The 27941-nt window shown below is 40.9% G+C and overlaps 1 protein-coding gene across 2 annotated transcripts in view; it reads right to left on the bottom strand.

Annotated features, from left to right (window-relative positions):
* Positions 1 to 27941, bottom strand: part of fat1a (FAT atypical cadherin 1a) — an 81666-nt gene that overhangs the window by 16863 nt on the left and 36862 nt on the right. For both annotated transcript variants that reach the window (XM_028590569.1, XM_028590575.1), the window contains exons 5-15: positions 26890 to 27219; positions 25182 to 25398; positions 22574 to 22713; positions 13017 to 13292; positions 12503 to 12713; positions 7796 to 11869; positions 6983 to 7179; positions 6703 to 6856; positions 5315 to 5548; positions 1919 to 2305; positions 295 to 509 (exon numbers count right to left, since the gene is read on the bottom strand). In XM_028590569.1, coding sequence (XP_028446370.1) covers positions 295 to 509; positions 1919 to 2305; positions 5315 to 5548; positions 6703 to 6856; positions 6983 to 7179; positions 7796 to 11869; positions 12503 to 12713; positions 13017 to 13292; positions 22574 to 22713; positions 25182 to 25398; positions 26890 to 27219 — 6435 coding nt within the window. The remainder of the gene's footprint in view (positions 1 to 294; positions 510 to 1918; positions 2306 to 5314; positions 5549 to 6702; positions 6857 to 6982; positions 7180 to 7795; positions 11870 to 12502; positions 12714 to 13016; positions 13293 to 22573; positions 22714 to 25181; positions 25399 to 26889; positions 27220 to 27941) is intronic.

The raw sequence follows: 27941 nt of genomic DNA, 5'->3' as shown, positions 1-27941 counted from the left end.
AGCATCGGTCCTAATTTAGCTGTTCCGCCAGATGGTGATTTGCCACAGGTGCAGATATGAGATAGTGTATGCAGTGAGTAATGGGCAGAGAGGAAAAAAGGCTGTGAGGGAGAAATAGACGATGAGAGGGTAAACAAACTGACAGATCTAAATAGAGGAAGAAGTAAAGAGAGAGAAGGAAAATGTCTTTCACCCAGCATGCAGCTTTACAGTAATTACGGGTTACTGCCCCACAACAAGCAACCATTGTATTCCAACATGTCCCTGAAGATAGCATAGCGTGTATGTTCTTACCGCCATCACAGTCTTCCCCAGCTCCGTGTCCTCGCTGACGACGGTTGTGTAGATGTCCTGGCTGAAGACAGGTCTGTTGTCGTTGACATCCGTCAGGTTGATGTTCACGGTGGCCATGTCGCTGAGTGGTGGCGAGCCACCATCTGTAGCCTCTAAGGTGATGTAGTATTCATGGGAGACCTCGTAGTCCAACCCCTCAATCACAAAGATGTCACCTGAGGACAAAGAGACAGCAGAAAGTCAGCGAGGTAGGGAGGTAGGCAGAGCTGCTGTCATGTCACAATAACTCACACTTCAATACCAATATCTTATTTAAATATATTTTTTTAAATCCCTACGATACCACAGTGCGCCAAATCATTCATGAGTCATTCCTTCTTTTGCTGCTGCCATAACTTTTGTCAACTGGTTTGTAACAAAGGGACTCCCCTCGAAAAGGAGATGATACATCTCAAGGGGTTTATCCTAATCAACTAATTTTGAACTCTACGTGCAAACATTTCCAGCTGAAATGCACAGCAAACCAAAAGTCAAATTCGGCATCCGCAATTGACTCTCATTTGAAATTCAAACGTTTTGCTTGTGAAGCTAGCCAATCACAGTTCAGTCGGAAATTTAAGTGCAATTCAGTTATGGTTGAACACTTTGCAGTTTAATTTGCAAATGTTTTGTAAATATTTACATGCAAGATAAGGTGTTTGGGATTGCTAGATGACACTGCAATTTTTGGGTTGTTTGTCCCCACGGCAATTTAGCATGATGCCATGGTAATAATGTTACGACAGGAATGCAGACTGTGTAGACTCAACAACAATTAGATGGCGTGGGCGATGAAGCTCTTAATGTTTAACTCCCTGTGCCCTGTGGACTTTTTTGTAAACAAATGCCCTGTATTGTGTGTATCCTTCAAGCACAACAAACCTGACGAACATGTTTCCTTCCTCCTGAAAATCTTGCAAAGAGCAGATTTTTGTTCATAGCTTAGTTGCGCATTGTTTACATTCATGTTTGCTTGCTAGCAGTCTTCTTCTTCATTACCTTTGTTTGCCCATTGCTATGCTTTATTTGCACGCTGCCGACACCAAGTGTTGATCGGTGCAATAGTGTGGAACCTGAGCAGGAATGTGCTTCCTTGTGTGCGTGTACACCATGTAAAGATAACAGGAACCCTCTTGTAAAAAACACTGCTACCACTGGTCAAAGACTGCACAACGTATCTTTAACCCCTCTGTTGACACTAAAAATATAATTTCCTTTAGTAAACTTATCAAAGTTTTTTTCTTTTAATTCAATATTTGTTTGGAAGTAACCAGGGTTTTTCCTGCATAGAGGAAGTTTTCGTTTACTTAAGAAAAACAGACAGGTTTGTTTATCAAATTGTCAAAAATGACAGGGACATGCATTGATTTCTGTCAAATAACGTAACACAGACTCACTGCCTTTACTGTACGCAAACTGATCATGCTTGGTGTCGCATAGTCACCCGCCCCCAAAGGCTCTTTCTGAGTCAGGAAAGACCCTGCAGTAATACTAAAGTTTACACCGTCGTTAGGGAGAAAGCTAAGAGCACATTAAAAGCTGACTTAGAAGAATATAAAATTGTCTATTTCATGCTACCACATACCAGTGCGGGGGTCCACGCTGAACATGCCGTGCTCATTCCCACTGATGATGCTGTAAGAGATCTCTCCGTTAGCCTCCATGTCCCGGCTGGCGGCCTGCACTCTGAGCACCTGTGTGCCCACCGCCACATCCTCAGACAGCGTAGCCGTGTATTCGCGGTGCTCAAACACCGGGGGATTGTCGTTGATGTCCAGGATGGAGATTACCACCTGGCAAATTGAGGAGAGCCGCGGGGAGCCCTGGTCACTGGCGCGGGCCTTCAGCTCATATGTCGACTGCACCTCGCGGTCTAGGGGGCGTTCCAGGCTAATAACACCTGTGTGCTCGTCAATTGAGAAATATCCATCAGCAGAATCGCCCAATGAGTAGAGGATGTCGCTGTTAAGACCTGGGATGACAGAAAAAAGGACAATTCATGTTTGTTTTTTTTTACAACGTGAATCAAATTTTTGACAATCATACCGGTTCGTTAACATGTGATACCTCTCAGTTTACACCCTGTCCCTGTACCCCACATCGCAGCGATTAAACTGCTAAGTAAAATGTTATCTTCACCAATAAGATCAATAGCCACATCAACAGAAATACACTGGTAAGGACAGGGCGTAACAAGCATATTGATTCTTATATTGATGTATTGATTCTTGAATGATTCAAATCGTCGCCCTCCATTCTCATTCCGACACATCCATCTTTCACACAGCCTCTGAAAAACAGGAGCTGTAAACGTCTAATCCATGCCATCCTCATAACTCATGTCCTCCCACTAGCAAGACGCTCCCAGCAACGAGACAGAGACGGATCACAATAATAATCATAATGCCTTTCTGCAGGTGGCCCCCATTTGGAATACGCTATTATATTCCCATTTATCAGGTAAGTGCCCCCGTCCTCCGTGGGAATGTCATTATCGTGCAGGAGAGACTACCACGAGGAGCCATGCTTATATGGTTTCCCATCACTTTTATCTGGTCTGATCGTCCTTGAGACAACTGCTTATTGGTGGTTAAGTGATCTGTGCTGAATCTCGATTGGCCGTATTGCCGCATACAAGTATGTTTATGATTGTATGCCCATCTCAGTCCCATGATTGGACTGTTTAATATTAAGGTACAGCTGGAATAAGTCGATTGATAGAACATTATTCTGCAACTTATTTGCCATATATGATAGTAAATAAACTGAATATCGTTTGTGATTGAATTAAAAAAAGACATTTGAAAGCACTACTCTGAGCTGTCAATTTTCTTTTTCTTTTTTTATTGTATAGACAAAGCAAATAACTTATTAATCAAGAAAATCATCAGCGGATTAATAAAAAAATCTTAGTTGCAGCAGTATATTAAAGACAATGTTTAGCACCTTTTATTCATGTAAATCTCTACAATATTGCTAAAAACAAACCAGAAACAATTTCATTTTGAGGACAGCTGGCACTTTAAGACATCTTTCTTTACAGTATTGAAGGCAAGATTGTCAGGAACATATATGAATCTGGTGCAGCAGCACGGTGGACGAAGCAGAAAATGATTAAATTCCTCCACAGGAGAGACACTCGGGTCCAGGGGGAGTGATAAAAGGATAAAGCAGAATCATAGAAGGAATGTGTACTCGCATAACTTTGGTTTATCACGGATCAAGGCCACCAGTCTGGATCTGTGTGTCTGTCTGGTTCAAAACCACCCCGCACTGATAAGTACGGCCTTTTCCGAGATTGTAACAGCAGGCTGAACTGAGAAGCAGCAATGTGGGCAAGTATCAAACATCTTCCAGCCAAATGGGCAGCCAAATTATTGATGTAGTGGCACACAGCAGCCGGGGCCAAGAACGAGTCCTCACAGAGATATGCAGAGACAACTATCGATGGAGGATGGATGAAGCGACTCTTTTCTCTTCGGAGAGTTACATTATGTTTCACAATTTGATGGTTGCCTGCTAAGACAGTTGACTGAAGCCTGAGTGAACTGGGTCAAAGCTACAACATCTAATTCTTCTTGTATATTCTACATGTTGCTTGGGATCTGCCAGTTGTGCTCTAGCACCTAAATCAAAAAATACTAGACAGACACACAAAAAAGAACTCTCACATTTTTGGATACCCACACATGTGAGAGAAATACTAATCAAATCCATATCTGCTTCACAAAGTGTAACTCTAAATAATTATTGCCCCTGGCTAAACTGCAGGAAGCACCTTTTTTTCTCCACCCCTCCTTCAACTACCCTTATCCTTGATATTCAAAATGAAGCAAATTGTGTGCAAGCAAAGCCTCAGGGAAGAAACGTCTTAATTCCAGCGCTTTCCATTCACCATTTTAAGTTCCGCTCTGAGGGATCCAATTCTAGCATCCCTTTCATACTGTCAAGCTGTCAGTCCACCCAAAACACGGGACTGAAAAAAGAAATAGAAAGAGAAGGCGGCGATTCTCTGACAGTGAACATGCCAGAATGGTTTGTGTTCCACTAAAGTAAAGGTGTAATCTGGAACAGCAGGTCCAATAGTTTCTTGGATAAAGTCTCAAGGAGCCTAAATGACTGTTTAACTGCATGCTTTAAGTTCTCAGTCTTATCCACATGTGAGCCTCTCAGTGGTTGGCAATGCTTGCTGAAAGGTAAAGATGCCGGAGATGAATATGTGGCCCTGTGGCTTTGCACCAGGCGAATGGAAAATTGCAATCAGCCCTTTTGAGAATTCAGCTTGAAGGGAGAGGAATTTCATTAGAGCTTAATGGAGCTTTTAATTTGAGGGTTTGATCTTGAAACTGATGAAATTCCACATTTGTTATCCCTCCCTCTAAATAAAGGAAAGATAATAGCCCGTGCATTGTGGGTCAGCATTTAGCCAAGATGCATATGCATGCTATCTATAATCATTTTGAATCACATGTGCTTTTTATTTTCATTGTGACCTGAAGTAATGGCTTTGTTGGCATTTAAGCATGATGTAGCGGCATTTGTGAAGAGCAAGAGCTTTCAAAGGTTTACCTAAAATAGTTTTAATATTTAAAGTTGTCCAATCATGGCTCACCAACTGTGACTAGGCATTGTAGGCCTGTCAACCATTGGACAGCGCTTTGATGAATTGTCATTTTAACCAGCATAAATGGATGGCCGCTGGCTAGAAATTTGAAGCCTGCTTATATTTTCCACTGTCTGAAATCAAGGATCCATTGTTGAAACAAATTACAAAATATTTTGACTATAAAATCTGCGCCCGTTATTGTTGTAAGCTCCACAATGCTGTGACAGAACAGACAGCTTGACAGGCGTAGCGACAGTACATAAGAAGGCAGGGCTTAGCGAACGTTATAATGTAGTAGGTAATGGATTCACTTTCCTTGTTGTACATTTGATTTTTCAGGTAATGGACCCATATTGTGCCTGAGAATAAACTCACCAGTATCAATATCGTTTGCCAGCAGTTTTGCCACATAAGTGCCCGTCTCTGTGTTCTCAAAGACAGTAATGGTGTAGGGATCGGACGAGAACTGAGGGGGGTTGTCGTTGACGTCTTCAACTGTGATGTGGATGTCAGCCTCGCAGTACCGTCCTCCCCCGTCCACCGCCCGCACTTTAAACTTGTGCTTGTCCTGCTCCTCTCGGTCTAGGGGCTGTGACGTCTTCAACTCCCCTGAAGGTGGGACAGAAGATTTTTGAGCAAAATACACACAAATAAAGACATACACTCTTTGGGGAGTAGAAAGCTGCAATTTGCTATTTAAAGAACAGTAAAAAAACAAAAAAAACATTGCAGACAAATGTAAAATTTGTGTAAGCAATGAATCTGACGATTGAGTTAATGTATATAAGACTGTATATAAGTCAAACCACGTATACTCTAAAGCACTGTAACCCCTTTGTCTGCTGTCTACTAACCAAGTAAAAAAAAACATCCAAACAAACGATGGCTTCCAGGGGAGAGAAGAGGGGAACAAATAAGTAATTGAAGCGCAAGAAGAGGGGGAAAAAAAATGGCAAAGAGAGTAGAGGGATGAAGGAAACCATCAGAATTGGCAGCTGAGAGCAGCTTGGAAGTACCCTTGGATGTGAGGCAGCCAGCATTACCACAACCTCTCTGGAAAACTCCAGAGCCTCTTGGCGGTCCTCATCTGCAATAATCCTACTTGTCTGCACTGAAGAAAGAAAACATCCCCTCTCCATAACGGTAGCACTGCTGCTAGAAACTCAGTAGTAAGAGTTGCCAAAAGACAGCTGGATGATATCGTTGCCTTGGTGTCAGTCTCTCAGCATATCAAACATGACAATTTGACGTTTTTTACATTATTTTGGGATTGTATGTAGCAGTAGAAATATTGTATAGCTGTTTAAATCTACTGGCTTAGTATATTTCGTACTTTAATTTAACATTTTCTTTTAAAAACAGGTTGGTGGTGATTAACTGGCATTGTTTTTCTTCTTTTTTTTTTCATCCTAGCAGCCAGATGGAATCTCTGATTTAGAGGGTCTCCTAGAAGAAATTATTTGCAGGCAAGAGAAGTATAGCACTCATAAATTCTATTTAAGTGTGCAACCTTAGTGCCACTGTGGGTCTTTCATCTGCCCCGCAGGGAAATGTTCTGTTTTAAAAATGAATAAGTAAATAACAACTGGGCACAAGAAAACACGCTTGCGTCTTCTATTGCTAATAATGATTCACACACACACACACACATGAAAAAAAAATTAATTTTGGGGCTCGAAGCAGAAGGCCACATCACACAATCAGCACTCTTCTTCATACACCTAAGCATTTGCATCCATTCTTGTTAAAACGCAGACACACACCTGTATCAGAGTCAATGATGAACAATTCAGATCCAACTCCCTGGAGCTCATAAGAGATTTGGGCATTTGAGCGGATGTCGGCATCTGTTGCAGAGACCTGTAAGACGAGCCTGCCGGCAGGGGAGTCCTCTGGGACACTCTCGCTGTACAGAGACTGGGGGACAGATGGAAAATGGAAGAGGGAAAGAAATGATAGTGAATACCAGCAAGAAAAGGGCACAACAAACGCAAATTAAGTGCTGAAATGACAAAACAGTCGAGAGAAAAAAATGGAATTTACCTTTTGGCATACAGGGCTGTTGTCATTGGCATCCAGCACCTTGACCTCTACAACGGCTTTGGCAGTAAAGATGCCATCACTGGCAGTAATGTTAAGGAGATAATTGTCCTTCTCTTCACGGTCCAAGGGCTTCCTGACAGAGACCTTCCATTCATTCTGAATGTGTTCGATGGCAAATTGGCCAAGTGGGTCCCCTCCTGTTTGGTGTTAAAAAGAAATATAGCACTTCAGAATGATCAACAACTCAGAGGCAGCAAAGCAGCAGCAGTCATTAAAAAAACACAAGGATATGGGTCTGTCCAGCATTTTAAACTGCATTCCACTAAATATCTATCAATAATTACTGAAATTATCTTCACAAAGCAAACCCTTATTTCTAAATCAAATATGTTTGGTACACAAGCAATCCTGCAAACCAAGAAACAACAGAAAATGTAGATGAATTAATGCTGCATTCGGATTCCTTTTGATAATATTCCCAGACTCGTTAATTACACTTGCTAATTAGCACCAGAGGAAGTATTCCCTCCCAGTCTATTTCAAAGCATTATTCAGATAATTATATATTTCTGTATTATGATGACCTTAATATTTGCCTTGAGCTTTGGCAGATTAGGCGATAACTCAAGACTCCGAACAGATAATAGGACTGTGTTATGTTTCAAAGATGAGACATTATCATCATATTAAGTGGCATAAACAGATAATCCCCCCTTAACTCTGTTTACGAAAAACTGTTACACAAAGGAGTAGGATGTAAATTGTCTGGGCTTACTTATAATATTTATAATAATAATAATAATAAATGCCCACCTGTGATAAAGTAGTTCACTTGTTTATTGATGTCCTCGGAATCATCATCTGTAGTGCTGAGTATAGCGATGACTCCGCTGGGCGGAGGGTCATCTTCACTGACTGTGCCTTTGTAGATCTCTGCAGTGAAGCGGGGCGGGTTGTCGTTCACGTCAGCGACAGTTACCTCCACTCTGGTGCCGTTAACGTGTTGGACTTTGTCGCCTTGGTCTGTGGCTAGGACGGCGATTGTGTATTTGTTCATCTTTTCGCGGTCTAGCTCTTTTAAGGTGGTCACCCATCCGGTTTCGCTATTAATAGCAAACAGCTCGGAGATCTCCTGCGAGTTCTGCTTGGGGTCGAGGCTGTAGACGACATGGCCGTTGGTTCCAGAGTCTTGGTCGGTGGCTTTGACTTGGATCACTTGAGCCCCACTTGGAAGGTTTTCCACAATGACAGCCTCGTAAGGGTGTGACTCAAAGACAGGTTCGTTGTCGTTAAGGTCCTTCACTTGGATGTTAACATTTACAGATGTCACTATGTCATAGTTCTCATGTTTGGTTTGGGAAAGCAAAGTGAGTTGGTACCATTTGGTCGTCTCATGGTTGAGGCTTTTCTGAAGCTTTAAGGCCCCGCTGTCTCTGTCGACAACAAAAACCTCGTCTTCGTTGCTCTCGGGAGTGTTGCCCTTCACAAGGCTGTAAACGACTGGTTGCTCACTCTCAGCCTGAATTACATCGATCTCTGTGCCAATGGGAAGGTCTTCAGCAATTGTGTAGCGGTAATGTGGTTCAGCAAATTTGGGAATTGGTGTCTCTGGTGCAACAATCCTGATGTATACCTGTACAACAGAATGTTTGGGTGGATTCCCAGTATCCTTCGCCCTCACAAAAAATGCATAGAACTCACTTTCCAGTCCAATGAGACTCTCTTTGGTTGTAATGACTCCAGAGGTTGGGTGGATTTCAAAGTTCTCCTCCACATTTTCAACATCTGCTTCGATTGAATACTCAATGTCAGCATTGCTTCCCTCATCCATGTCTGAAGCAGCAATTTTAACCACAGAGGTTCCCCTTGGGACATCTGATGCAATAGTGGCTTTGTACTCAGCCGCCCTGAATTGTGGGGCATTGTCATTGACATCTGTGAGAATGACATTCACTATAGAAAAGCCTACTTTTCCACCGCCGTCTTTAGCTACGAGAGAAATAGGAATAACCTTTTCAACTGTAATTTCGCGATCAAGGCTCTCAAGAGTGAAAATCTCTCCATTTTCATTGACAGAAAATTTGTCTTTTGCAAAGTCATTGACAATCTGGTATGTTATTTGCCCATAAATGCCTTCGTCATCATCTGTCGCCTTTGCTTCAGCTACCAAGGTACCAATAGGTGAGTTTTCAACAAGCTCTACCACATAGTCCACCTGAGAGAAGGTGGGGTTGTGGAAGTTGGCGCCAGTAACTGTTACCATGACAAGGGCTGAGCTTCTGAATACACCGTCTGATACTGATACATTGAGTTTGTAAAGAGGCTGCATATGTGGCCGACGGTGGTTGGAAACGGCAATTGCGCCTGTGTGTTTGTCGATGGAAAAGTTCTGATCCTCATTGCCGGATATAATGGAGAACTCCAACGTATCGGAGTCTGAGCTATCAGCATCAGATGCCTGGACTTGGGTGATGAAGTGTCCACGTGGGGCTAACTCACTAATAGTAGTTTTGTAAGTGTGCTCTGTAAATATTGGAGCATTGTCATTCAGGTCGGTAACGTCTATCGTCACAATGACATCACTCGATAGGGCAGGAACTCCTCCGTCCACAATGCGGACTCTCAACTTGTGCTGCTGGATCTCCTCATGATCAAGAACTTGGGCTGTAGATATTATTCCTGTTTGACGGTCAATAGTGAAATAATCTGAACTCTTCCCTTTTTCCTCAACCAGCTGAAAGAATACTTCTTGGTTATTACCAGTATCAGGATCTTTGGCATCAACTTGCAAAATGGATGTACCAATGACAGAGGCCTCTGAAATATTGGCATAGTACGCCTTAGACAGGAACACAGGGGCGTTGTCATTTACATCTTCCAGTATGATATCAACAAACACTTCAGAGTGTGCTCCAGTCAGAGAATCTGTGGCTCTTACATTTAATTTATAGGCAGGATGTGTCTCAAAGTCCAGAGGCTGAATCACATGAATAACACCTGTGTTGAAATCAATTGAGAACTGTTTGAAAGGATCTCCTTCCGATATAGTGTACACAATACGAGGGCCTTCAGAATCATTGGCCTGTACATGAAGCACAGGTGTGTGTAAGGGAATGTTTTCAGGGATTTCAATGCTGTAAAAGGGCTTCTCAAACACAGGCATTGCTTTGTTCACCACGGTTATTGGCACTTCTACTTCTGCTGTGAGTGCTACCTCTCCATTATCCTTTGCCATAACAACGACGACAAAGTCTGTGTTAAGCGAATCCTTTTCAAATTTCTTTTTGAGGGCGATTTCACCAGAGGGACTAATTTGAAAGTGCTCCTGGTGTTCCTTCAGGTGATAATGGATTTCTGCATTCGGGCCCATGTCTTTGTCCACTGCAGTGACTTGTCGGATGACCTGGCCTTCCTCCGCGTCCATCTGGACCAGGGCATGATAGGGAAGGTTCACAAACATAGGTTTGTTGTCATTTACATCTTCCACTGTCACAGTTACAAGAATGTGAGCCCCATCTTCAGATTTTTCCTCTCTGGTGACCTCAACAACTATATCAAATGTGTCCTGTGCCTCGCGATCAAATGGAATCCCAGTGGTTGAGATTACTCCAGATGTGCGGCTGATTTCAAATCTGCTGTCAGGGTTCAAAATTTTGTAAAACAAGGGCTCGTTCACCTGGTTCCCAACAGCAGCAATGACAGCTAGTGTTTTTTTCTCAGAAAGGTTTTCTTGGATGTGGGCTTTGTAGGACTCCCTGGTGAACTTCAGCTTACTCTCCTTGTTTTCCTTCACATTTATCTTCACTGTAGCAACAGTAGCAAATCTACCATCGGAAACCCTGACCTTTAATTCATATCTGCTCCTGAGCTGTGTGACATTCTGAATAGAAATTATGCCTGCGATTGGATCAATTTTAAATTTATCACCAATATTTCCCTCAGAGATGGAGAAGATAAGTTTGGAGTTAGGCCTAGAGTCTGAGTCTGTAGCATTGACTTTAATGACTTCCACCCCTTTGTAAGTTGGCACTATGACGGTTGTCTCATAGAGTTCTTGGCTAAAAACTGGTGGACAGTCATTAACATCAATTACTTCAATGGTCACGTTGGCTGGCGTCTCTGCAAATAGCCGTGGCATTCCTAGATCATGGACCTGGACTGTGAAGCGGAAAACACTCCTCTGTTCATAATCCAAAGCTGCTGTGATTCTGATTGCTCCGGTGCTTGAGTCAATAGCGAAATAGTTATGTGCGTAAGGTTCGACAATTTGGTAGATGAGCATGGCATTCTGGTCGCAATCAGCATCAGAGGCACGAATGACAAAAGGAGTGTTTTCACGGGTCAGAACAACACTGTTGACTGGGGCCGACTCACTGATTACTCCTTTGAATTCCCTCTGGAGAAAGATTGGAGTATTGTCATTTTCATCCTTGAGATGAATTAGTAGAGTTGCGTTGCTGGAAAGTCCCGCCATGTTGGTGCCCTGTATGATGAGCCTGTATTGAGAGGCGGTCTCATAGTCTAAAGCTTTCTGGGTCACAACCACTCCAGAGTTAGGGTTTATATCAAATGCGTGGTTGATGTTGCCACCTTTTATTTGATAGAAAACGGATGACTGGCTGTCGGCTGTGACTAAGCTCACAAAACTTCCTGGATTGACTGATTCACTGACTTCTGCGGAGAACTCTTTTTCGGTGAATCTGGGGGCCGCATTGTCAGAAACTGTTACCATAATGTGTACAATGGCTGTAGTTGACAGTGGAGGTATTCCATTATCAGATGCTTTAACGGTCAGTTCAAACAGGGTCTTGCTGCTGCGATCAAGCTCTTTGGCTACTGTAATTGTCCCAAGAACAGGGTTGATGGCAAATGAGTTTGCAACATTTCCTGTAAGAAATAGACAACAAAAGAAGAACATATTAATGTAGCTGTACTATAAATATTTTCCAATTCTGATCCATGTGCCTGGTAATTAATGCAAAACATATATGGTAAAAAAAGAAAAATAATAATAATAATAATTTTGCTACGTGTTGTACCAGGAAGATGTGGTTGATAAGCATTTGCAGAAATTGTCAGAAATGCCTTTTCAAACCAGTCATTCTAAACCATCAGTTTCACTCAAAACAAAGCAAGCAACAATTCAATTACACTAGTCATTTTAGCTATGTCAAATATGCATGTATTCAAACAAAAAGCTAATAGCCACATGTTTCTTGTTCTCATAAAACAGCATATTGTAGGAGAAAATCCATCGTGGGAAATTCTGAGGGGGGATCCACCCATCTCTCACGTATTTGGAGATCCTCTAGACAAAGTCTCCAATATTCTCCTACTCTTTGTAAAGTATTCCATTCATAATCAAGATCCAGTGGGCAGCAGTACTCAAGATGACTCATGCATTTTTTACGAGCTGATTTCATTTGCATTCATTTACAATGAAAGCTTTCTGCAATGAGAAAAGAAACTAGGGAAATTGTGGCTCAACAGAATGGCACAGCAACTTTTTTGTGCATTTACCTGATTCAATGCTGTAGACAATGTCTGCGTTATAGCCCTTGTCTTTGTCAAGAGCTGTGACCTGGAGCACAGCCGAGCCTACGGCTGCGGATTCAAACACACGGCCAGAGTAAGGTGTGCCTATAAACCAGGGTGCATTGTCATTAGTGTCATCCACATTGACAATAACACGCACAAGGTTCCTCTTTACTGGGATGTCCTGGTCTCGAACCTAGAGAAGTAAAATTTAGAAAGAGACAGACAGACGGAGGAGGGGGGAAGAAAAGGAAGAAATGGTGACAGACAAAGAGTGTCAGAGCCCTCAAGCGATAATTCATACTTCAATAGTAACATAATAAAACAGCAAATTATTCATATTTTGAAAAGCATAGAAAAAAAAACATCTTAATTAATCGGATGTTTAATTTTTCCAATGAAGCAAACATTTCCTAAATAAACTCCATTAAACCATATGTAGGAACATTTTATAATTTATCAAGCTATCGTTAAATTGTCAGTGTTCATTGATTCATACCATGACTGTGAGGATGTGACGATGCATGGTCTCATGATCCAGTCGCTCAGCGGTGTACAGCGTGCCAGTTCCTGGGTCTAGTCGGAACTTCCTCAGGCTGAAGGGATCGGTGCTGCTCAGGAGAGTAAAGGTCAGTTTGTTCTTCTCGTCTCTGTCCACGGCGCTGATCTGCAGCACCTCAGTCCCTGCTGGTTTGTCTTCAGGGACATTAACCTCATACACCTCCTGAGAGAACTGTGGCCGGTGGTTGTTGGTGTCAATGACACGGATAAGCACCTATTGGAGAAAATCACATTTTTAAAGAATATACATTTTTAACACCGGATTTACATCATCTCCCAAATCATGCATGTGAAAATACTTTTGAGGCTATTATCTGAGTCTAATTCGGCTATTCTGTACTTGGGATGGCCATGTTTGAGAGAGGACAACTGGATGGCTGTATCAGTCAAAACAATATATCAAGTTTTACAAGTTACTGTTGAACATTTTATTTGATGAAAAGCACGAAGAGGGTAATTCTGAAGCAGTGGTCCCCAAACTGGATTAAGTTTCTGTAAGGGTTACAGTTAGTGTTAGGATTATGTGCAAAAACAAAAATTACATACTCCAAAAAACCCAATAACAACCAGAAAACTAGTGTGAGTGTAAATTTACACAAACACATTTAACATTAACTTTAAGTCCTCCCATGCTCTTCAGTAATGCGCAGCGTTATGTTGATATGGACCAAATCGATACATACACCTGATGGCAAAAGCAATATTTTAACTGAAGTGCAACTTGATGCTGCTAACAGTGAAAACAAGAAATCAATGCTGAAAAGCCACAATGCATCCAAATGAACTGTGAGCTACGTACAGGAGTGGGTTATTAAATTGAGAGTACGTGTGTAATCAACCATTCGACAGTGAGTTGTCAACTGTTATAGGTTAGATAGCCGATGCGTGGATATTAACAATATGTAAGATGTCTAAAAGTCATATACGTTTTAGGATGGTTAAACATGTTTTAGTGTTACTGTTTAGCAGATATAATATTCTGCTTATGTTTTCACAAACGACCGTTCAGACTCCAATCCATGGAACCAATCTCTACACATGTGCTTCTTGCTTTGGACAGCAAAGAATCTAACATCCCCAAACTGTAAAATTCCACTGGGAGCATGTTTTATCAACACCAGCCACTCGTCTAGTGGACTTCCGACAGAGGATTATGGAGAGCTGCTGGAATGCCATCTCTGCTTCCCAGACCAGCAAGGGGCTTCTACCGTTGCCAAACATGAGGAACAAAGGGATCAGCATAGATTAGACACCTGCATACCAAACACCAGGGGGTGATGTCCCGCAAGGAAAAAGGCAAAGCCAAGCTGTTTGGTGCAGGAACAGTGAAGGGGACTGTAGTCACAAAAGTTCTAACCAGTTGACAACTCACTAGCTGACCAGGATTTGTCAGATCTCTGGTCAACACAAATGCCCACTGTTGTTTTTTGTCATAATACTGTTTGTTGAGCCTATATCAGAGACAAATATAGACTCAACCTGACAGCACTGATAACATTTACAATCTGCTGTGTGCTGTGATGTTGGCAATGCTGCTGAAGCTCACAGATGTCATCTTGCAGGGGGAGCGTTGGGATGCATGCTGTCTGTCAGTGCTAAAAAAACTGTCTGTTTGCCACAAGTCATGTGTCATGAGCGACCCATGTCGCACTGCTTATCAGGATGCGTAATGTAAAATAAATACAATTGTGTGGAATTTACCCTGAAACAGCGTATGAAATAGGGCCTCTAGTGTATGTTCCACCCTCAGCGGGATGACAAGCTATCTCGTTCCAAGCATGTCTTTTCATGTCATGCCAGACATCATATAGCACCACATCCGCGACGTCTCACGATACATCTTTCACACACACAGATGCACATGCATGCACCCCCACACACCGGCTCATAAAATTTGCACTTCCACACATGCATCCACACAAAGAGGCTGTCCAATGTGTCTCAATCTGGCCAGGGTCAGATAACACGTCTTGTGAATAGTGAGTGAAGGTGGCAAGAGCTGATAGTGCTGTCAAGAAGCAGAAAGGAATGGAACCTGGTCAGTAGTGTCCACATCTATCCACAATGTACTATGTCAGATGGTTTAGAAAGCACACAAAAGCCTATTCAGCCTCTATATGCACACAAACTCGGTTGTTCCTTTGGCAAGGAGGCTCTACAACACTTCAAAGGAACTTTGCCCCCAAACATCACAAAGCAGCATGATACAGCCTGACTGCAGCAGAAATGCTGGTGTAGAAGAAAACTCTGTAGTCTTTGTATATGGCTTCCTCTGGGAAATCTGAAGAGGAACAAGATTGAGACTGAGACACAGACGTGACAGATGGAGATACTAAAGACAAAAAAGTGCTGTGAGGGTGAGATGAGAGTATGAAAGAGAAGTGACGGTGAAAAAGCAAAAGAAAGCTCAGGGAAATGGTCAAATTTAGAAAAGACAGGTTGTGGGTGGCAATGACAGAAATACACAAACAGAATAAAATGCATTAAAAAAATAAGTCCTAGATACTATAGTCAGCTTTGATACTGTAAGTTAAGAAAACATAACTGTGACTGAATAAGGTAAGCCTTCGAGTGAGACATAAAGAGAGTCTTTGTAATGTGGACTGAGATAACATGAGAAACAGCAGACCAGGAACAGATTGTGAGCAGAACAGCTTGAGGTACTTCTACATGGCCACGGGAGGATGTCATATAGTTGGAGATGGGGGAAGGGAGGCTGGGCTGCATGCCGAGCCTGCCTTGTTGGCGCAGCTCCTGGCTATGAGGTGCCCGAGCTAGAATGCGACACCCCTTGTCTACATCATCAGCTGATCCTTCAGAGACGCCTTCATGGAATTACAGCGTTCAAATGGAAAGCACATAACAGAAAGGCCGACTGTTTCCCATAGACCTCCCACAGACCATGAGCTTCATACTGATATTGCCACTGGAGCCCCAGGCAGGTTGGAGTTAACATTATGTTTCAATCTTCAGCTCACAGTTTGTCACTGTCATTTGAAAATAAATAAAAAATTCAAAAAGAAAAGCGTGCTTAAGAGATCACAAAAGAAAACCCTTCTGAATAACGAAACACCTTTTGTGTGTTGTGTATCCAGAAAAAAGGACACATAGGGGCTTGCATTGTGCTCATTGTCCTCCTGTGCCATGCGTAGGAGAGGAAGCCCCCCCTGCCAGGTGGCAGGTTCTGGGCGAAGGCAGGGCACTGGCACCAAGCACTCCAACATGTTCCCAAAACAGGATTAACACAGCCCACTACCCACAGAGGTCCAGCGCCTTTGTTTGCATTTTAGTCTACCTAAACAGAATAATCATCATCATCCCTGCGTGCCTGGCCAATGAATGTGGAGCTCCTTGAAAAAACGGAGAGGGAGAAAATCAGAAAGAAAGACAAAGAGGGATAGAGGAAAAGAGAAAGAGAGAGAGTGAGAGAGAGAACAAAAAGGGAGAAAAAAAAAACATTCCAAGGATAGAGAAAATAGGCCATACTGTCTGGCGGCACAGCTTCCACATGACTTTGATTTAAGGAATAGATAAGTCTGACATTGTGCGTGATCGGATAGATCTAATTTGCAGTGGAATTCAGTATGACTTGTTTTAAAGGTAAAAATGCTGTCCCCAAGGAAAACTAATTCATATTCAATAACAAACAACTCTTTTGCATTTGATTTCCTACTAAAATTGTCTCTTACTGGATTGTTGCAAACACAGATACAGAGACAATTGATTACTCAACATCTGTCTTTTATGTAACAATCTACAGATTATATAATGTCTTCAAGTGTTCAACGGTTTGGCCTAATTCTGTACAAGGGGTTCATATTATTTGCTGAGCCTAGCAACTTAAAAAGTAAATGAATACATTTCAGTGTGGTTTGACACAACCTTCAAAACCATAGCCCCACTGGTTACTCATTGTAACAAAAAAAAACATGTATTTCTCTGCAAGAGGTGCATCTACAGTTTTCTGTTAAAAGCCCTGCTGACAGAGCAAATACTGTCAATGCTGAACAATGTTATCGGATAAACAAGTTAGTAGCCAAAACACTCAGATAGATTTCCTGAAACATGAAGCACTCAGTACTCTGAATCCTCAGGACATTTAAGGCTCCCCCGCAAATATGTGCAAGTCAACCGACACTGTATGTGATATATCAAATGTGAAAGAAATGGAGGCAGACTCTTTAAGATGTCAGTGTTTTCAATCACTTTTCCTGGTTACAAAATTGGCTGTTTGAAATTGATGTAATGCGAATTGCTTTGCTTTATTACAGTTCTATTAACTATGTCCTCTCGTGTTTCTTGTCTGTAACTACATGTTATTATAAGCTGCTGCATGTCTTGGCCAGGTCACCGTTGAAAAAGAGATTCTTAAGGCCCTATTTTAAAAATCTGAAACGCAAGTATCGAACGCCAAACGCAAGTAGCTTTGTGGGTGGATCTGGGGCACTGTTGCAATTATACCGGCGGGATTAATGACGCTTGCGCCCGACAATCTAAAATGGGTTGGTCTGAAGTAGCTACGTTACTCATAGGTGTGGTTTGGGCATAACGTGCAATAAACCAATCAGAGCGTTATCTCACATTCCCTTTAAAAGTAGGCGCACTTGTTCCATGGTGGATTGCTATTATAATGGCGGAGTTGCTAGGCGCACGCTCTTAATACATCCATGGGCGCACGCCAGGAGCGGTTCACAGCCAAGGAGACCGACGTTTGCTATTGATTTTTCTTTTTGACAAAATGTAAACAAAGAAATGTCACAAAAACATACTTTCCGATGTTTTGGGCTCACTCTCACTGAATCACGAGGTTATGACTGCATGGTGATATTTTTGCAATGTAGTCTAACATTAGACAGGGATTACCTCACTACAGACGATGCAGCTCTTCTGTCTCTCCTCTCCTGTGCTGCTGCTGGGGCATTTGGGTTAAGTGGCATCGGCCCATGCAGTTCAACATCACACTCCTTAAGTCCTCTAATATTTCCTCATTTATGCCATCAACACATCCATGATTCATGGAAATGTTGTGTAAAACAAGGTCATATTTTTTCCTTGTATTTATGTATGGTTTGCAAAAATGGGAACTGCTGGGTCCGTGTAGATACACTCTACATTACGGCCAAGCATGTGCCCTTAAAATAGCATCTGAATAAGGCGCCACTGACTTTAGACTAGGTTTTTCCTCGTCTGTGGTGGAATTGTTTTCTGAAACTGTAAAATAGCACCAGGGAACATTTGCGCCGGAACACGCCTCCTCTTTTTAATGAACCGCCCCCGCGAACGCAAGTTCATTCCCTAATTTACCGACGTGCGTCTGTGGAGGGAAAAGTCTGCTGTGCATCGGGTGCAAAATAGGAATGATACATGCGTCGTTGTACCAAGGCAATTGCGCTGGGTGCAAGATAGGTTCCTTAATCTTAATGGGTTTCTCCTGTTCAAAGAGTCTGGGTCTGCCGAGGTTTCTTCCCAAGAGGGAGTTTTTCCTCGCCACTGTCGCAATAGCCATTTATAATGCTTGCTCTTGAGGGAATTACTGTAATTGTTGGGGCTTTGTAAATTATAGAGTGTGGTCTAGACCTACTCTATCTGTAAAGTGTCTTGAGATAACTCTGTTATGATTTGATACTATAAATAAAATTGAATTGAATTGAATTGAAATAAAGATTATAATAAATACAGTTTTTCTTGATTGCTTTGATACAGCAGTCAACTCAAACTCCACATTTTCAAAACAGTTAACACACAGGCCGAAACAGTGGCACTCATGGTCAAAATGAAACATTTTGTTTGCAAAAGGCTCTAACCGTGCCAAAACATTTAAAATATGCAACAAAAGCAAATTTTGCATTCAAACAACACAACTTGCAAACAAGTGTATGAGCTCTTCCAATCAACCATTACACAGTGGACAACAAAATACAAAATACAGCACTCAGTGCAAATCAGAGCACCATTGCTTGTCATTGTAGCCTATTACTGTACGGAGCTTTCATGCCAGTGCCATTTGTTGTCAAATTTGCCTTCTTGCAAAGAATTGGATCCAGAATCAGAAATGATTTGATGCAAATTTTATTGATTCCATTGATTCTTATCTTCTTAAATATTACACAAAATACATGTAAACCAAACCAAAATAAAATATATTAGAGTATAAGAAATTAAGAAAATAAAAATAAAATATATTATAGTAAAGTATAAACATCTATTACTGTAGAGTATAAGAAATAGCCACTATTGATACTCAGTCTCTTCTGTCTTGACGATGGGGCCACATGGCCTAACCCTGCTGACTGATTGCTAATTGAAGATTTGTGTCAAGGAGTGTCAAACAGGTAGGTAGTTTCTAATAGTTAGGAACAGATGGTTTCTGTTTGGTTACCATAGCTAAAACAATGGAGTTTGGACTGCTTGAATGACATCCGTGTTAACTGTTCTGCAAAAGCGTGGGGAAAATGTGTCAATCCAATGAGAAAGCGTTAACACCCAGTTTCTTTAAGCAGGTCAAAGCAATCAAGAAAAACTGTAATAAAAAAAATATGAAGGATATACTACACTGAAAACAAATGGTTCTTTCTCACCTAAATTGTGATTTTCAAAACAATAAAAGCATACAGACCAACACAAGTTAGGATTTTGTTTTCTGGAAAAGAATAATAAAAAAATACATTTCCACTTTCAGGGATGTCTTTAGATTACTAGCCTACCATTTTTGGGGATTGATAAAGTCTCTGATGATAATACTGTATGCCTTTTTCAGTCACCTATTTGGCTCTCAGCATATTCCAGGCAACTGGCCTAAATCATGTCACAAGTTTGGTTTATGGAGCATACAAATTCAGTAAATCCGTTCCCTCTATGGAAAACAGCTGACCTACAGCGATCAGCTGGGTCCAGTGGACTGTATCTTAGATACTAGCGCTCATCTACAAGAGAGCCTATCAGACACAGCTCTAATAATACATTAAAAAGGCATGAGCATGCAGAGCGAAACAGTGCCCTGTTGCAGGAAATAAGCTTTATCTGATATGCTGTACAAGTGATTATTCTTTGACCCATTTTCCTGTGTGAAACTGATGGTTGAAATGAGCTGTGATGGCTTGAAGAGGTGAATTTTAATAAAGCGGATCATCAAGCAGTAACAGTCAAACTTGTGATCACGTGAGGAAAATTTGAGGTAGTGTGCAAAGTATGCTGCTGTAAGTTTTGAAGATAGGCAGTCTAGGTGTTTTTGGTGTAAATGACATTTCATAACATCACTATTAAACATCAAACTAAATTAAATCATTCCCTGTCATGTGAAAGGGTTGCCAGTACAGTCGGCCCCACTGAGAATCAAGCTCCCCCTGAGAATTGGATCTTTTGAATAAGTTAACCTTTGAATGTGATTAATTTGACTTAAAATGTCACAGCGTGCAGTATTGCTGAGACTCTTTTACATAAGTGTCTGTTGCCAGGGCTTTAAAGAAAAGTGCTTTATGTGGAGAGAAAATCATGGCTGAGAAAATAGGTACTGTGGCTGTTTTTTAAGGTTCTGCGCTAAATGAAACGGCGTGCTGCTTCCTCGGATGAGCTGCAAAATGCCAGTGAAGGCGACGCTTCATCCAAGGCTCAGTGGAGCACAGCAGCCAGATGATGAAAGGCTTTATTCATTTGGAGTGACAACAAATAGATTCTTTTCCAGCTACAGTTCTCTGAAGCACCGCTTTGAGGACAAAGGACAAAACATTTTGAATGCCACCATCCCATATGACCCAAAACTACCATGTAAAAAAACTTCAGAATCTCATGGACAAGGCATGACCATCTCAACAAAAACCAAAGACAACTTGCATGCTTAAAAGCTTTTATCATGGCAGTTCAGCTTTGGTATCAGCTGGGGAGCAAGAGATATGCAAGAAGGATTAAATTAGCATAATATATTAAAATGCAAGTTTGCAACTGCTTTGGAAGTTTTTGGAAGCAACTTTAGCTTTCATCTTTCATCAAAATGGTTCACATAGGGTTCTAATACTTGTCCTCTACTGCATATAAGCTCATTTCAGTTGATTTGGCAGTTTCCGGACTGTAGAATGAGCATACTTGTATATGTATGAGTGTAATATATTCAGTTATTTAGAGTCTCTTCAGAAAATACCAAGGCAATCTGTTTCTCTCAGAGAAGATTCACAGGTTCAGAGCGGGAGAACCACAGCAGAGGGAGGAGTGAAGGGGGCTCAAGAATGTACTGTATGCTTAAAAAAATAAATAAATAAAAAAACTCTGGCTAGACGGCACCATCATCACAGAAGCTCTGCGTCAGGAATGAGACAATGGAAGATTCCTGGAGTTCAATGCTCAACTGAGATGGGAGAGAACGGAGGAGGAGGAACACTGACTACCCTTATCATGGTTTGAAAACTCAAATCAACAAAAGAGTATTCATTAAGTCTGCTTTAGAATATTTCTTTCTTTCTTTCTTTCTTTCTTTCTTTCTATAAAAACTGTTCATTCCATTGAATCCGAACTAACCCTTAAAACACCAGCAGTCGACCAGCAACTGCCATATTCTATGAGGTAAAATGACTGCTTTTGTCAAAGAGAGTCTGGTGGCTTTAAAGAGATATAATGGCTTCAGTTCCTCACCGGAAAGTGCTGTCTGACAGCAATGTCAAGCACTGAATATATTCTAAATAAAGCATACTTAAACCAATACCTCATACAACCCCACTTCAAAAAAAAATCCTTTAAAATAAAAAGCTTGAGGGAATATGCTCATTTGCTTTATATCAATCCAAAATATCAATCTACAGCCATGAGATGGTTAATTTAACTTAGGACTAGGAAGACTAGGACAGAAGGAGAAACAGCTACCCTGGCTTTGTCAGAAAGGGTAGCTACCTTACCACCTCTAAAGTTTTGCAAGTCTTTTCATCACTGTAAGGTTGCCAGTTACCCAGCGAAGCACTTCACCAAAATATTTAAAAAATAGCCCTGCACATAACCCCAACATAGTCTCCCCGTTTCCAGTCCTAATGCCAAGCTAAACATGGTTTCTGGTTGTAGCCTTGCATTGAATAGACAGATATGAGAGTGGTATTATCTAATTCTCGCCATGAGAGTAAATAAGAATATTTCCCAAAATGTCAACAATGTCAAAGTGTCAATCTATCTCCCTGTCTGGTGATAAAACACACTTTAACCACACCACACGGGCAGCAAAAGACAATAAAAGATGTCTTTTAACAGCACAGCCTGACCATATCATATACTGTACCATATTTTTTGTGTTATCTCTCCAGTTTTTTTCAAGGCCACACTAAACAGTTAGAAGTCAGGTCATTTTCCGGGGCCAGTTGAGAGCATCACAAACGTAAACACATCACAACTAACAGGACAGTTGGGCCAATGCTTCACTCATTACCCGTCCTTTTGCTCCTGCTATTTCTCACATGAGAAAAACAGAACCATGACAACTGCCTCATCAGCTTCCAACCGTTTCATTAGTGTTTCAATTACCTGGGTGCTGACAGTTCGTGTCCCATCTGTGGCTTCCACCGTCAAGTTGTAATTTGATTTCTGCTCGGAGTCCAGGGGCCGTGCAACAATCAAGGTTCCACTGGCCTTGCCCACGTCAAAGCGGCTGTCATAATTACCACCTGTGGAATTATATTTTTTTTTTTGTACAAACAAGGAAGGACAAAAGATTAGTGACAAATCATCGCTTAGTTGTTTGCATGTAGCAAGGTTACACAAACACAAAATGGGGGCGCTGAGATGGGCATACAAACATCAATTTTTTTTTGTTGCTCTGTTGATGTCAAAGATTATAATGAATAGATACAGTAATGTTGATGATATCATTAACTATCAGTACAGATTTGTTGTCGATCTAAAAAAGTATTGACATAATAGCTATTTCATGCAATTCATTCTAACACAAACAGGATGGGTACATAACAGTGATGAATGTATAATAGGGCTGCACATATGCAATAAGCGATGACATTGTTGAATATCGCGATATAACGATATTACTTGCGATAAATAAACGGATATTAAAGTGTACTCAGTTCGGCTGCTTTCAGTATTTTGCTCAAATACAACACACTGCTTGTTGAATTCAAAAGGAATCGTTTCCAACGTTCTTTTATTGAACAAATTGACCATTAAACTGAATATAAAAGGCACTACTAAAAAAAGAACGACATTACATTTTAATGTGTGGTTTTCTAGTAATATTTTCTTTCAACTAACATAAAAAAAATCTGTTTTGTGTCTCGCAGTCTTGCGCAAGTCGATATTGCGATGACGATAAAAAAAAAAAACTATATATTGTGCAGCCCTGTATAACACCACAATACATCCTTTTATATACCATGATGCTAAACTCTTAAGGACCAACCACACAACAGTGGATATAAAATGGAGCTCTAATTCACACAAGGTAAGGAGAGGAGGTTTCCCTTTCTTCCCTTGAGACTCTTAATCAGGTCACAGGTTTAGGGGAAAAAATGTGACACAACATCAATCCAGCGGCACAACACAATTGAACCACAGCCAACAGGCAGCACCAACACAGTAAAGGATGATCTCTTAATACAGCACAGCCTATTAGGAAATCCCAGCAGCTACCTTCTGCTGTACAGTTGTGGTCACAAGCCATCTGTAGGATGTAAAACATCTCAGTATCCTCTATGCCGTCTTGCAAAAATCCAACCAAACAGAACATTCCAGAGAAAAGAGGAAAGCAGTAAGCAGAGCACAGAAAGAGAGAAGAGAAGAAAAGAGACGTGTCAGTCAGACATTGATTAAAGGGAGGACAGGCTGGCAGGAAGGAAGAAGAGGCAAGCATTTTTTGAAAGCAGTCAATTTAAGTCTTCTCATGCACAAAGTGCCTTTCAAAAATGTAAAAAGAAAACACATTCAAGAGAGGACAAATTAAATTTTAACACTTCAAAACAGAGCTGCCAATTAAAAATGAAAGGCAATATACTAAATCTCACTTGGCTCACACGGGGAAGCTAGGACAACTATCAATATGAGCTATTAATTCAATTCAATTGTGTAATCTAATCTGCTCTACAAAGACACAGTGCAGTAATACAGAAACAGTGAAACTGATAAGCTTTAAAACTGGCTGACTGGTAACTGGTTTTGCCTTCATTTTATGCATGTTTAGGTTGATGAAGAACCTGCATACATTAACTGCCATAAATGCTGCACTGCACCTGCCTTTTTACACTCTTCAGGGGGAATCACAGTATTAAGGCCAAAATGTGTTCTTTCACCTTTTTTGTCAATTTTAGATCATAAAAAAAAAAAAAAAAGTCCATAATTATAGGAATTAAATGTCTGTCTAATTCAATATTTTAAGGTAGTAAATAATTCACATGGAATCCACTTGAGTCAAAAGTTTAGATTGCAGCTACTGCCACGCTGCTACGCTAGTTTAGTTGAAGTTTAGCTGTTCTCCACCATAACTGGATTTATCTACAGCCTCCGCATTTAGTAGCAAACTGAATTATCAATATGTTGGTTCATCAAAATGGATATTTTTCAGTTACAGAATACAGCAAGGGAAACATCTTTGAGTACATTTAGTTTTAGCTTTAGCTAAGGCTAGCCGTGGCTATCTTCCCCGCTAGCTTACACTTGATGTGCCTCTACTGCTTTTAGCTGTCTAGTTGTCTTACGTTCTGTGACAATACTATACTGTTTTCACAAAAATTATACATTTCTATGGCTTGATAATTTTTCAGTCAGTTTTGACCAAATATATATGTGTATTGAATGCATATTGGCTTTGTAAGGCAGCCAACTTGGCTAAGGAAGTCAGAGTTTTACCTGAAAATGTTTGTTAAAATTTGACTTCTCACTGCCATGCGGTCTAATATGATGAACAACTTAAACTCATAATATATTTTGTACTATAAAACAATATTGTCTTTTAAATTACAGTTTTCTTTAAAGTCATTTTCAATATTACCCAGACATATCACGCACAAACACTATGTTAGTCCTAAAAAGAGCTTTTCCACCTACAATGCATTTCTATGACATGGAGCTTTTCTGCAGTATGCATGCATACATATAACGACAGAGAACCATGTGAAGGAGGCAATACCTGTGATTTCAAACCACACTGGAACTTCGGAGGATTCTGTGGCGACGACCCCCACCATGTGCGCCACAGGGTCGCTTTCCATTACAGAAAAGGTGAATGGGGACTCCTCGAAAAGCAGGGGAGCTGCATCGGCCGGCAATTCTGGCTTGGGAATCCACTCGATATGCAGACGACAAGTGGAGGATTTCTGAGGGCGTCCATTGTCGACTGCTTTAATCTGAGAGAGAGGCGGGGAATGAAAGACGTTACACAGTGTTACGCAAGATTTTGTTGCAAATGAGTTTCTGTGCAGCTCTCTGGCAGGTCCTCTGCCTGACACTCTTCAGGAGTAAAATGTTTGGTTATGTAGCTTGCTAAGTTAATGCTTACAGCTAAAATACTCCCAATAAAACCATATTAAATTGTAGTAAAGTATAAGCACTGATTTATGGCACTACTTCACAGAAGTGGTTGTGTTTCAATCGTAAAAGCTTTTCTATACTTTGAGCTATCAACATGGCAAGAGAACCAAGCATTTCAAATAACAAAACACCTTTTGTGTGGTATTCTTTTGTGATTCAACCTTTTGTGTGGACTTCAATTACTGTAAACTCTGGTGGGCAGTGTCTTCTTGCAGTAGGAGACACAACTTTGGCTGTGTGGGGACATAAAATCTAGGTGAAAACCAGTTTAAACCAAAAAAGATTAGCGTTAAGTACTCGGCGGTTTGGACAGCCGACTGTGATGACTACACAGAGACAAGTTCTTGCTCTTTGTCACACAGGTGGAAGATTGAAAGATAACATTTTTTTTTTTTTTTTTTTTTTTACATATCAGTTATTCTAAGATACTTAAAAATCAGCTGCCAAGATGAGTAGAAATTGGTGCTGTAGAGCTGTTCACTGTAATAATGGTTGTTAGCGGCCACAAAGAAGTCCCATCAATGACTGATAAATGTGGCTCTTAATGAAGAAGGCACCACAGTAATAAGACCATGGTAATACAGCAAAAATACTGTACATCCTTGTAACAATGAGATCCTAATTGGATAGTATGAACTGCCGTTTGGAACATGCTCCCTAAAGTGTAAAGTAGAAGCTTTTTTCAAGCAATTTCCTTCTTCACTTGCTGACCAACATGATGTGTGTGGACCAATTACCTTTTACGTGTATTTTATAGGGCTGCTCGATTATGGGGAAAAATATAAATCATGATTATTTTGGTCAATCTTGAAATCACGATAATTTAACACGATTACTCATTGACTTCTGGAAAGATGTTGCAATCATTGAACTTAAAAAACAGTGGAAAAAGTTAAATAAATCAACAGTAAAAAAACACATACAACTGTGAAATTTGCCATAATACTTTTCCTATTTAAACTCTATTTTTTCATTCAGAACACAAGAGAAAATAAGAGTTTACTTGCAAAACGTAATGAGCTAAATAATTGTTTTTCTCGATTATTCTGTTTTTGTGATAATTGGGAGCCGAAATCATAATCATGATAAAATTTCGATTAATTGCACAGCCCTAGTATTTTTATATACATTTTTAAACACAAAAACAAAAAAAGGGAGGGTGGAGAAACAAATGGGGTAAGAAAACTTGAGAGGAAGAGGAGAATAAATCAGTAAAGCAATAAACAAGCATCCGTTGTAAACATTTACTGCTCACTGAGAGACCGTCAGGCTGAAGACACGCTGAAACCCTGGGATTAGATACTCACTGTGAGGATGTCGTATTCTCCAGCAGAAGAGAACTTCTTGGAAGACACCAGGCCGGTCTTGGGCTCGATGAAGAACTTTCCGTTTTCATCTCCTTCCTCGATGCTGTAAGAGATCTCGGAATTGGGTCCCTCATCACGGTCTGATGCAATGACCCGATACACCGGGTCTCTCTTCGTGGCTCGGTCTTTCTCCGGCCTCTCCCGCTCCGGGAGCTTGATCTTGTAGATCTTCTCCAGGAACAGCGGCCTGTTGTCATTCTCGTCAAGAACTCGGACGATGACGCGGACAGTGGTGGATTTGGCAGGAATGCCATGGTCAGTGACTGTGATCTGAGGAGAAAGAACAAATTCTTCAGAACAAGACGTACGGAGGCTTCTAAGGCTTGAGGCTGACAACCAGGAAGCAAATATCATCTGATGCAGTGAACTATAAAATCCATTCAATTTATCTTATGCCCTTTTGGTTTTCTTTAGATACAGTAAAGACCTGAATCCCTTCAACAGTTATAATGTTCGAGTTTTGGAACAAGAAGCAGTCAATACCTTAAAAAGGTTGATAATTCCAGCTAAATCATTGAACATCATGCAAAAGTGTCAAGATCAAGACAGCTGTGTTAGAAACTCATCATTCCAAAGCCTAAGAGGAATCAAAGAAGAGATGAAAAACGGGGAGAGTGCTTTTTTCCCCCCCTTCATCATGCTTTCATTCCACTTCTTTCTACCAACTCTTTATGAGATTTGCTGGCAGGGAGTCTTTTCCAATACACCTTCTTCATTTAAAAATGCAAATATACATCAGAAACAGTCTGTTACCCAATGACCTAATAATCTAATCTCCACGGCATAATGTATGAATCCAGTCAAATACTTGGTCATAAAGTACTCCATATAATATGCTACTTCTCTGACGAAAAAGTGGTTTGATGTTGTGAAAAGGGGGATTTTTTTCTTTTTTAATAAACTACCAATACAAATCTCTGAGTCTTGTAAGGCAAAATTCGCCAGCAGGGAAATACAAGACTAAATTGGGTTTTATGTATTTTCAACCCTGA

Source organism: Perca flavescens, chromosome 2 (assembly GCF_004354835.1).
Source record: "Perca flavescens isolate YP-PL-M2 chromosome 2, PFLA_1.0, whole genome shotgun sequence".
In the NCBI taxonomy this organism is placed as follows: Eukaryota; Metazoa; Chordata; class Actinopteri; order Perciformes; family Percidae; genus Perca; species Perca flavescens.
Note: the sequence above shows the minus strand (reverse complement) of the source record. Positions and strands in the feature narration are given on the sequence as shown.